At 43.4% G+C, this 12,281-nt stretch overlaps 1 protein-coding gene across 3 annotated transcripts in view; it reads right to left on the reverse strand.

Moving 5' to 3' along the window:
• Positions 1–469: 469 nt before the first annotated feature.
• Positions 470–12,281, reverse strand: part of ASIC4 (acid sensing ion channel subunit family member 4) — a 168,124-nt gene continuing 156,312 nt past the window's right edge. For all 3 annotated transcript variants that reach the window (XR_011556892.1, XM_070728583.1, XM_070728575.1), the window contains exon 10: positions 470–2,354. Coding sequence is in view for 2 of the 3 variants with exons in the window: in XM_070728583.1 (XP_070584684.1) it covers positions 2,235–2,354 (120 nt within the window). In the remaining variant the exon portion in view is untranslated. The remainder of the gene's footprint in view (positions 2,355–12,281) is intronic.

The raw sequence follows: 12,281 nt of genomic DNA on the forward strand, positions 1-12,281 counted from the left end.
TAAGTGAATTTTCATTATAAAGAACATTGTTTTGAATTTTCAAACGTATGTGTGTCTGAAATTTGTACCTGTGAATTTTTGGGAGGATTCTACCAGAGAGCCTGTCAGAACAGCTACGTTTAGAACAAAACCAAGAGCCTGCAGTCTATTGTAGCTTGGCTCTGTCGCACTATAAGTGGAGCACTTTAAATTTTGTTCCAAGTGTGGCGGCATCATGAGTTGCCTGTATCAAGAACCTGCGGTTATTAATAAGGGCAGCCCTTAATAATGATGTTTCTCAAGTCGGAGTAGATCAATTTGGGGATACAGATGGCGGCTGTTCTAATGGTAAGGCAGCTTTGCGGGAGGAATTAGGAAAGGAGAAGAAATTAGAAAAAGGAGGGGAAAGGAGAAGAAATTACAAAAGGCAGCATTCCCGTTATTAGCTTAAGTCGATTAGCTGGAGATGCCACAACAGACACACCTGGAGTTCTACCTGTGCCTCTTTATTGGGAGAAATTTATACACGTGTAAAACAGCGACTTGCGCTCAGTAAAAGTACAGGAGGAGGGATCTTTCCCAGGAAGATCCAAGGCTGGTGGGCAGTCTGCATCCCATCCCACCGCACCCAAAGGCCGCTCCTTTCTTCAGGTGGATGGCTTGGATGTTATCCTTCCTAGGCTGCTCCCTCGACTGCGGTCAAAAACCTTGACACTTGCTGCTCGCTAGAGATAGGAGCAAGAGGAGGATTCCCAGCATTTTCTTGTGCAAGCGCCGCCTTCCTTTCTGAAAACGCCTTGTTAGTACCGGTGGGGGGGAGCACTTGACTAGGGGTGGGGCACGTGTTTTAACAATGGTTTAAGGATCTTTCTGGTTTGCTGCTTGGGATCTGAGGGCCATAGCTGGGCATCCTTTGCCCCAGGAAGTGGCTAGGTAGTTCGATCTACTGTAACTTTAAGCAAGGATTTTGCTACTCATCCCTCTACAACACTTTGGGAGGAGAAGACGTCCCTATGTATCAACAGCCTGGGTGCTTCAACCCATAGGCTGGCATTGCGAGGGATGCGGGAGCTTCTCACTCCTCCCTGTATTACAAGGGCCCCCCAGAGAGTCTTACTCCAGGGTCGTTGCTTCTTGAACCCTGGATGCCTTTGGAGAGAGGGGACGGATGGAAGGAGAGGACAGCTGAGGTGGCGAGAAGTCTGTGCACCTGGGAAGGGAGTCCCCGAGGAGACTCAGGGGTTCAGCCACCTCCTGCTGGGCCTGGAGGGAACCTGAGCTTTGATGTCTTGAGGCGCCTAACAGCACCAGCAGTTCTTGGAGACACCAGCAGGAGGCAGCTGCAACGACAAGAGGCCCGGGTGGGTGGCTAAAACCCATAGGCCCCAAACACTTATGTACACATTTACAGTAGTGAAAGAGGAAGGAAGATGCGAGGAGGGGTGAGGTAACAGGCCAGAGTCTGTACAATGAAGGCAAATAGCCTGGATCTCCCTTGAAAGAGCAGGATTTGTGATCTTGAACCCTGTGTGTGTCCAGTCCTGGTGTGGGCAGCAATAGGTGAGCAACAGGGACTGTCAAACAGAGAGAGAGAACCTGATTTTTGCCCTGAGACACCTCTGTGTGCATGTAACGTTTGGACCAGGGTAAATGTATGTCTGAATGGTCTGGATGTGGGCAGAGGGGTGTGTAGATGGGGCAAAACCAGGAATACGGCTGCGGGAGAGGAAGGGAGGGTCAAGTGAGAAATGCTACAAAGAACATGTTTTCCCCCAAGTGGAGTCTGCAGCCAAAGGAGATTCGACTACAGAGGCTTGTAAAGCAATTGACTGGCCAGTCTTGTCCCTTCTGACTAGGCCTCGGGAGAATTTTGCTCCTCTTTCTTGAGAAGGCACCTCTAGTCCCCAGCATGCTCCATTTCCCCCGGGGTCCTTCCTCCTATTTTGAGGGTGAGCGCCGACTGCCCTGAGCTTATTTCGATCGATGGAGCTGCTCAGAGGCCTCCCTGACTTTGGCAGTTCAGCCTGCATCTGTGCTTCGGTATGGGAGGGCGGGCACCGATTCTTGGAGAAGGGCCAGGGTTAGATGGGGTGGGGTGGGGCGGAGTGAAAAGTGTAAGATGCTTTTGGAAAGCCTTGGGTAAATGGGAGGACATAGGTTGGTCTGGCGTCGACTAGGAAGAGCCATTAGCACGAGTGGAGTGTGCTGGGCCCAAAGCCTCTCTATCAGCCTTTCTCCCCTACATGGGAGTTGGACTAGCAAGCAAAGTCTTCGAAGACCCCCTGGGGCGAGTAGTGGTGGCGATGGTGGTGGTTGGGCAGGAGGCCTGTGGGGTAGGTGCCTTCGGAATGGCGGCCCAAGGTCTCACAGGAGCTCTGTAAGAGAAAACAGAGAACAGCATTCGTTCGTATCTTCCTAGCAACTTTATTCCAGGATCAACATTAGAGAAGCTTGCAAGAGGCATGGGCAGATTTTACCAAAGTGACCCTTCTAAGAAACATGTGGGTAAACAAAGAATTATTTTTAAAAAAAACGCAAGGTGTCAAAATTAAGTCTCTTCTTCTTCCCCTCTTCTATCTTGCTGAACAATGCATAAAAGAGAGGCAATGCAGAGTAAAGTGATAACACCCTATCACCATAAGCAATGGTGATCTTCCAGGTATTGTTGAACTCAAATTCCATCAGATCAAGCCAAGACCTTCAGTAGTACAAGACAGGGGAAGCTGTAGTTTAATAATACTGTAGAGCATAATTGAACTACAGAGTTCCTAATATGAGGGAGATGGGTAGTTCTTACATATGATAAATAGATAATAGAAAGAGGTAGATGATAGGTAGATAGGTAGGTAGATGGATAGACAGACAGACAGACAGACAGACAGACAGACAGACAGACAGACACATGATAGAAGAGGAGACAATGGATGGTAGACAGAAGCTAGAGCTATGATCCATGTGACAAATAGTCACTCCTAAATGTCACCCCAGTTTTGAAATAAGCCTTCACTCTATGCCACTTTCTTTTATTAGTTTGCTTGGGTCAATTTTCTCATTGCTCAACCTCCAGTAACATTCATCATTTCCAGCGCTGCTTCATTATCCCTCTATGTTCTACCTTCCCTTCTCCCACTTCTGTTAAATTTGCATTTTCCTCAAAGATTTAAAATGGAACTGCAAGAAAGGGAGAGAGGGAGAAACCCAACGGAGCAAGAATATAGGCTTGGAAAACTGCCACACTCCATCACCTGAAATGAGTTTAAAATTCCAGATATAATTACTAGTTAGTTTGGCTATAAAATGGTTGAGAACATACCATGCCCTCTGTGATTTAACAAACGAAATTAAATGATAGCCTCGTAGGGAAAAGCTCTACTTTGGCAGGTTTCACATCATCAAATTCAGAGAGAACCCGTGAACTCTGAAACAAGGGAAGAATGTTTCTGAAAGAAGAAAATTTATGAGGAAGATCAGGAAAGCACTCAGCGGAAGGTATAAGTAAGGTTAGTGGGAACAATTTATGTTGATTAAATAGTAATTTCAGGGGTAGTGGGATTTTCAACCAAGAAAGTCACTGAGATCCTGCATCAGCTGTTATAATTTAAGGATACACAGAGCCTTAAGAATTTTAAAGAGCTTTGTGGGACTATCAAAGCCCCTTCTGTATTTCCTATCTTCAAGAACAATTGATGTACAGTATTTTTGAGAAGTGTGTTTGTATGAGAGAGATACCTATTATTAGATTTTTATCCTGATTTTAAAGATACAGTGTTCCCTCGATTTTCGCGGGTTCGAACTTCGCGAAAAGTCTATACCACGGTTTTTCAAAAATATTAATTTAAAAAAAATACTTCGCTGTTTCCCCCCCTATACCACGGTTTTTCCCGCCCGATGATGTCATATGTTATTGCTAAACTTTTGTCTGCCTTTAATAAATATTTTTTTAAATAAACTTTAATAAATAAACATGGTGAGGAATAATCTAAATGGTTGCTAAGGGAATGGGAAATTGTAATTTAGGGGTTTAAAGTGTTAAGGGAAGGCTTGTGATACTGTCCATAGCCAAAAATAGTGTATTTACTTCCAAATCTCTACTTCGCGGAAATTCAACTTTCGCAGGTGGTCTCGGAACGCATCCCCCGCAAAAGTCGAGGGAACACTGTATATAGAACTGAACGTAATGAACATAACTATTGCTCCTGCCTATTTTCCCACAACAACAACCCTATGAGGAGGATTGGATTGATAAAGCCACCTGGCCAGCTTTCATGCTAAGGGAGGCCTAGAACTCACCATCTCCTGGCTTCTAGGCCATCACCTTATCCACATCCACTGGTTCATCTCAGCAGGTATCAATCCAATCTCCTTATAAAACCTCCAGTCAGGGGGTTGCTAGGCGGAATGTTCCATCGCTTAACAGCTTTGATATTTAAAAAAACCCTCCTCCTGATCCTCGGTTTTAAGTCTCTTTTCTTTTAATTTCAATTTATTGGTTCTCATCCTGTTCTAAGTTTCAACAGAGAATAAATGTCTCTTTTGCATGTGACAGCTTTTAGATATTTATAGACCATTATCGTACCACTCCTTAATGTTCTCTTTTGCAAGTTAAACATGCCCAGATTCCTTATACTTCCCTCATACAGCTGGGTACCAGTTCTTGATCATCTTGATCAGATAAAATAGAAACTGCTCTCGGGGGGTTTTAAAACATGACAGCCTGAAATAGTTTTACCAAGTAAGGAAAATAAAAGCAGAATTAACTTTTCAAAGATCCAATACATCACGCATTTCTCATAGGGCATCCTGAAATACAAGCATATACATAGCCCATCAAAGAAAGACGATTTATGCCGGCATCTTATGTTGCATTTGTGCGAATGGGACCTGAGACGGCAGAACTGCTGTTCCTCCCATCTGCAATAACTGCTTGGAGAGGGTGCATCAAGGTTTTGCATCTTTTAAGATTCATCCTTGAAATCTTTGGAATATGACAAGGGGCTCTAAGGACTGGTACTATATGTCTTGCCTCTCCCTGCCCACTAATATAAAAGAGCTTCATGCAAAAAGGGATTTTGAAGGTAGAATTAGAGAAGTAGGAGAAAGACCAGCAGTAGATCTGAGTGAGGTGACCTTAGCTCTTAAATATGCTCAGGCATACAAATCTAATAAATAATAATAATAATAATAATAATAATAATAATAATAATAATTTAAAAAAACATTTTCTTTCAACATCTTTCTGTGAAAATTAGGTGCTCTGGGGTGGAGTTCCATTTTCTCTACCCCACTGCATTCCCCCCATCCCATCTGGGCAACAGCCCACCCCTGAATATGCTGTACTGTGGCTTTTAATGGATTGCCATCATTTTTCCCACTTTACGTAAGAAACAAAACCGTTTCTGTTTTGTGTGCCACCTGCCATTCTGCCCACAAGGTGGTGCTGTTGCTGTGCAGCCAGGCCGGTTGGAGCTTACTTTGACGGCTTACTATTGATAGGTATTGATCGGAGGCATCTGTAGCATCGTCTGACTTGAAGGTTTTGCCCACTAACATAAATCTACTCTGTCTGATATACTCTTCTCCAAGCTATTCCATCATGTTTAGTCTGCAAAAGGCTGCAGGGGCAACTCGGAACCTGTGGGATGCCTGTGTTGGGCAATCAGGGGAAATGTGTATAAAAATAGCATTGGCCAGGCATAAGATCCCCCATATTTTATCTGTTTTCATTCTGTGTGATCACTCTTGACATATATTTAACTGGAGGAGAAGAGAGGAGAGAAAAGAAGGGAGGGAGAAAGGAAAAGAGAGAGAGAGGGAGAGAGAGAGAAAAAAAACTGGAAGGGAAAGAAAATTCCGCATAAAGGACAAGACTTTATCATTTTGCATTGGGGAAAAATGCCTGCTCTGCAAAATAGAAGTGAAAAATGTGTGTGTGTGTGTGTGTGTATGGGGAAGAGAAACCCTTCCTCATAAGAAATCTCTGGCCTTGCACCTATTTGGGGAAATGGATAAATCACTGGATTTTCTTGTATACAAGTATAAAAGAAAAACAATCCCTGGAGTTGCAAAGTCATTGCAGACCCAGCAACGCTCAAAGGCACTTGGCTGGAGATTGCAACTAGCCAATGCCGTAAGAAAGACCTTGCTCCTTTGATTTTTCGGCCTCCTATCTGTCCTTGCTGTCAAATCTCCAAAACCCCTGGCTGTGCGCGCTCTACTAACCAGTTGGAACCTGCCCAAATGCAAATCTCCAAAAACAGCTTCCTGATAACTGTATTTTAAGCAAAAAAGTGTGGGGGAAGGAAACAAAGGACTTTCTGTGCATAAATAGAATATAAGTTTTATCTTGGCGTCCTGGTCTGTCATCTTGGTTTGTATTTATTTTATTTATTTATTTATTGGATTTGTATGCCGCCCCTCTCTGTAGACTCGGGGCAGCTAACAACAGTAATAAAAAACAGCATGTAAATCCAATACTAAAACAACTAAAAAACCCTTATTGTAAAATCAGACATACATACAAACAAACATACCATGCACAAATTGTAAAGGCCTAGGGGAAAAAAAATCTCAGTTCCCCCATGCCTGATGGCAGAGGCGGGTTTTAAGGAGCTTACGAAAGGCGAGGAGGGTGGGGGCAATTCTAATCTCCGGGGGGAGTTGGTTCCAGAGGGCCGGGGCTGCCACAGAGAAGGCTCTTCCCCTGGGCCCCGCCAAACGGCATTGTTTTGTTGAAATGACCCGGAGAAAGCCCACTCTGTGGGACCTAACCGGTCACTGGGATTCGTGTAGCAGAAGGCGGTCTTCTAGATACCCTGGTCCGGTGCCATGTATACATCTTAGCCCATCAAAAATATAAAACCAAAGCTGAAACAATACACAAATATGCAACTAAATAGCTACTAGAACAGGTATCCTCTCCCCAAAGTAGGCATATAGAGAGCAACCATGAAAAAATCGAAATCATGCCCAGATGTTTTGAGGAAGCTGTCTTGTTATCCTCCAAACTATCAATTGTAGGACAGTATCTAGCTAAATTCCTCTCATTGTTTTTGCTTGTGTCCTTACGATTTATATTAATATTGATTGTTTCCTGATTGTTTTTTGTACCCTGTGAGTCGTATGACCTATGATAATCATTAAGTGTTGTACCTCATGATTCTTGAAGACAAATGTATCTTTTCTTTTATGTACACTGAGAGCATATAGCAATAGCAATAACACTTATATACCACTTCACAGTGCTTTTACAGCCCTCTCTAAGGGGTTTACAGAATCAGCATATTGCCCCCAACAATCTGGGTGCTCATTTTACCCACCTCGGAACGATGGAAGGCTGAGTCAACCTGGAGCCGGAGTCAACCTGGAGATTTGAACTGCTGGACTACAGCTAGCTAGCAGTCAGCTGAAGTAGCCTGCAGTATTGCACTCTAATCACTGTGCCACCTTGGGTCTTGCACCGAAGACAAATTCCCTGTGCGTCCAATCACACTTGGCCAATAAATAATTTTATTCTACATTCTTCTATTCTATTCTATTCTATTCTATATTCTAAACTATTCTATATTCTATTCTATTTTACTCTATTCTAATTCTATCCTAATTCTATTCTATTCTATTCCATTAAGGCTGACTCGCATGGTGTCAACCTGAGTGTGAGAAACAGAAGGGACTTCTTTGTCGGAAAGGAAGCCCCATCTTGTTGTAAGGCTCCCTCTGGAACCTCGTCTAATGGCAGCGTTTACATCATCAGCTGCAGCTTTCAGGCCCAGAATCGAGCCAAGAACAAGGACTCCTTCCAAAGAGATTGGATTTAGGTTTGAGCCCATAAATCTGTAGCTCCCTCAGCCCAATAGAAAATGTTGTTCTTGCTCCTTACGGTCTTCCCCACCGCCCTCCAATGAGAAGAGCCTTTCCCCCTTCTGGTCTCTCAGAGGCCTGTTCAGAGGTCCAGGGGTAACCAAGCCACCCACTCAATGGTGGGGAAGGGAATGAGGGTCAGGGGGCTTTTCACTGCCTGAGGGCTCGCTTGGGGAACTTTTCAAGCTGTGGCTTTATTTACAGCTCGTACTGCAACCGTGTTGCATTCAAAGATTTCTCCGTTTGTTTTTTATTGACTTAAATGTTGGCGGCAGCAGGAAATTAAAGTAAAGTCAGCTGCTAATTAGATATTCCTCATCCGACAGCTCCAGAGCCAGCTAAAACTTGGCACGTTTGATGAGCCTTCAAATGCCTTTGCCGGCTGTATTTTATCTTTATAGCGCATCAGACTCTTGAGAAATTGGATGTAGCAGTGCATCAGCTTACACCATAGAGGCATATGGTCTATGCCACTCATTCCCCAACATGTTCACATAAGATTACAGGCCAGCAGGGCGACGGAAGAGGGCTTGCTTGCTTTCCCTCATGCAAAACACACAGAAAGCCAGCTCCAGGATTTGCAGGGCTCGAATAGGCTTGCATCGAATCCTGTCTTTCCTCCCGGTTTTTTGGTGTCCTGAAATTCTTCCCTGTTGCTGCCTTCCCGAGTCTTTGTGAAATGAGAAAAATCAATGATGAGATTGCAAGGGTTTGGCCAGTGAAGGGCTACAAATGTTTTTACTACCACACTGTGGGCGTGGCTTATTTTGTAGATGTGGCTTGCAGGCCATGTGACCAGGTGGGAGTGGCTTGACAATCATGTGGAGGGTTGGCTTAAAGGTCACATGACTGGCTTAAAGGTGGCTAACTTGATGTCACTCGTGTCAAGGGTTTGGGTTAGGGTGCCTGGCCTCTCCTCGTCTCAAAGAGATACAATTTCTCTATTTATTATTACTGAACATCCAAAATATACTATTTAATTCTATGTATATATGCCATTTGTGTACATACATATCACACACAGTCACACAAAAAATATACATTATTTACTATATAAACTGTATGTGTATGTACACACACACACACACACAGAGAGAGAGAGAGAGAGAGAGCTCTTCTAGAATTATACACATTCAACCTCATTTACTGTGATAGGAAAAACATACCCAGAGCCCAGAAGGGAAAAAAAGAAAAAAATTCAAAATTTTTCTACTGGTACTGTGTACCTGACCAAAATTTTTCTACCAGTACTGCATTCCTGACCGTATCTGTAGGAGCCCATCACTGAGTTTGGCTAACAGCAAAACCAGAGGAAGCCAGAGGGAGCGCAGAGTCATACTAGCTTTTGCCCACCTCCCAAAAAGTCCTACCTGATGTTGTGTCACATACAGATAACAAATAACCCATAGTTGGAAGGGACCTTGCAAGTCATCTAGTCCAACCCTCTACCCAAGCAGGAGAACCTTCATCTGTCTCTACCTAGGATCAAACTCCCAACCTCCTGATTGTGAGGCAGGAGCTCCACCTCTAGGCCACCAAGGCTGGACATTCTCCTTCAGGGGATAGACAGTCCATGCAGATAGTTCCCAGGAACATATGTTCTCCATGAAAGCATTCATTTGTAGATGGTTGTCTTAAGACAGGGGTCCCCAAACCTGGCAACTTTAAGGCTTGTGGACTTCAACTCCATGAATTCTCCAGCCAGCTAGAATCCTGGGAGCTGAAGTCCATAAGCCTTAAAGTTGCCAAGTTTGAAGACCTCTGTCTTAAGAAGACAAAGACTAGACACTACATCTTGCCTCTTTGCAACAGAATGGGTACTTCTTATTGTAGGAGTGGATGTGTATGGATGTTTGGGATTAAATTCTGCAATATAAAAAAATCCTTTATATGAAAATTCTGGTTCCACCTGAGAGTGGAACTGGACTCTTTTTACAACGGAGCAGAATTGTGTTGAACAGAAGAAGATTGAGTTGAATGAGCAATGAGAAAATTACACACAGAGGGAGGGGGGGGGGAGAGAGAGAGAGAGAGAGAGAGAGAGAGAGAGAGAGAGACACGCAGTTCTAATACAATAGTTTTACAATATTATGTATTGCAATACGTAAGCATATCAAGAATCAGTATTAAAGAGAGCCGAGATCAAAAAGTCAATATATTAAAATCCTGGAAGCAGAAAATGTGTTGGAAAGTATGAAACTGGACCTTCAACTTAAATCTACCACAGAACAGAATTCTGATCTACTATAGAATATAATTCTAAATAGAATAGGTGTCCTATGGCTCGCCAGAAAATGGAGATCTCACTAAATATGGCCAGTCTGGTCAGAAAGAGCCAACAGTTTGCCTGAAAGTTGGAGCCTAAATGAAAAATCGCGCTCTCCTCTTCATCCTTAATCCATCATAAGCTACACCTATTAATTTAAGAGGCCATCTTTCTGAATCACATTTTTTAGGTCATTGTCCAAGTTCATCCATAATCCTCTATAGCTATCACTTGTCGGTCACAGCAATTATAGCTCTCGCAGGGAATGGTAGGTAGTCTGTTCCCACAAGCCTTCAGTCTTGAGAAGTCTCTTCTACGCTTTCAATCTTCCTCGTGTGCGTCGAGTCTAGTCGTCCAGTCGGATTTTCTGTTTTGCAGCAACTTCACTGAATCCCAGTATTCGAACCATCCATTCACATCTAAACCAACAATGATTAAGCTCCTCCCTGGTTTCCTGCAAACTTGATGATATGTTTCTTTGCACTCACAAATGGATAGAAACAACTGCTCCTCTCTGTTGGTCTTGGGGGTCCCATTAATGACACAACAGAGGCAATTTGGCTCCTCATTAATCTTCCTTGTTTGTTCTGGGCAGAAACAGGCAGGCATGTAACGCTCTGCAAAGCCAGAGATGGAAACTTAAGCGTGTTTCTGTAGCAGTAGTCTCTGCTATTATGACAGACTTTTTTTTTTTTTTTTTTAAATCCCCCACATTTCTTAGACTGTTGATCATTTCCCCTTGTTTTTAGAATCTATGCTTTGAGCAAGAAGGAGTTGCTCAGTGGAGTTTTCAGAAAGACCAAATAATCAGTAGGAGCTGAATGTGGGGGTGATTTAATTTCCAGCAGCTATCTTAAAGGTGCAAAAAAGGGCAACAAGAATGATCAAGGAAATGGAGCCCCTCCCTTATGATACCAGGTTACAACGCCTTGGTCTCTTCAGCCTTGAAAGATGGCGTTTAAGGGGTGACTTGATCGGAAGTGTATAAAATCATGCATGGGATAGGAAACCACCCGTCAACTAAACAATGTCGCTTGGCGGGACCCAGGGGAAGAGCCTTCTCTGTGGCGGCCCCGGCCCTCTGGAACCAACTCCCCCCACCCTCCTTGCCTTTCGTAAGCTACTTAAAACCCACCTCTGCCATCAGGCATGGGAGAATTGAGACCCTCTTTCCCCCTAGGCCTTTACAATTCTATGCATGGTATGTATGTATGTATGTTTGGTTTTTATATTAATGGATTTTTAATCATTTTTAGTATTAGATTACTATTGTACACTGTTTTATTGTTGCTGTTAGCCGCTCCGAGTCTCCGGAGAGGGGCAGCATACAAATCCAATAAATAAATAAAATAAATAAATAAAGGTGGACAGAGAAAAATTATTTTCTCTATCACACAATACTAGGACGAGGGGGCACTTCCTAAAGGTCATAGGTAAGAAAGTGAGGACAAATAAAGGGAAATATTTACTCATCCAGAGGGTCATTGGTTTATGGAATTCACTTCCAGAAGAAGTTGTGACAGCTGTCAGCCTTGATGGCTTCAAGGCAGGATTAGACAGATTCATGGATGCCAAGTGTATCGGTGGTTATTGAAACGGATGTCCATGTGCTGCCTCTATGTTGGTTGAGGCAGGCAGGATTCCCTTGGGTACCACTTGTTGGGGGTCAAGGGAAAGGGAGGGTCTTGCCTTCTCTTTCTGCTCAAGATCTCCATGGACAATTGGTGGGCCACTGTGTGACACAGAATGCTGGACTTGATGGGCTTTGGCCTGATTCAGCATGGCTCTTCTTATGTTCTTCTGTTCAATTCATGGGAAGGAAGTTACAAAATGGAGATCATATATGGATGGTATTAGGAACACTTTATTATATGTACAATACTTTGTAGAAACATCCCTTCCTGCTTCAAAAATTCTGAACCATTTATTTCCGTGACAAAATGCTGAGGTTACCGGAACACAAGGAATTTCTCTGGGAACAAGAACAAAACTATTAGAAAGCCTTGGTAGCTAACTCAGTGGACTGACCCTGATATTCTCTCCTTCTTTCTGTGCCATCTATTTCTCTTTCCATTTAGCTCAGTGGGAAAAGTGCCAATAGTGGTAATGAGGCCATTAGCCAAACCGTCTTATGGATCTTGAATATTTTTCTCCTTTTAGTAAGTGTCTGCTACGGTTC

Source organism: Erythrolamprus reginae, chromosome 1 (assembly GCF_031021105.1).
Source record: "Erythrolamprus reginae isolate rEryReg1 chromosome 1, rEryReg1.hap1, whole genome shotgun sequence".
NCBI classification, from domain to species: Eukaryota; Metazoa; Chordata; class Lepidosauria; order Squamata; family Dipsadidae; genus Erythrolamprus; species Erythrolamprus reginae.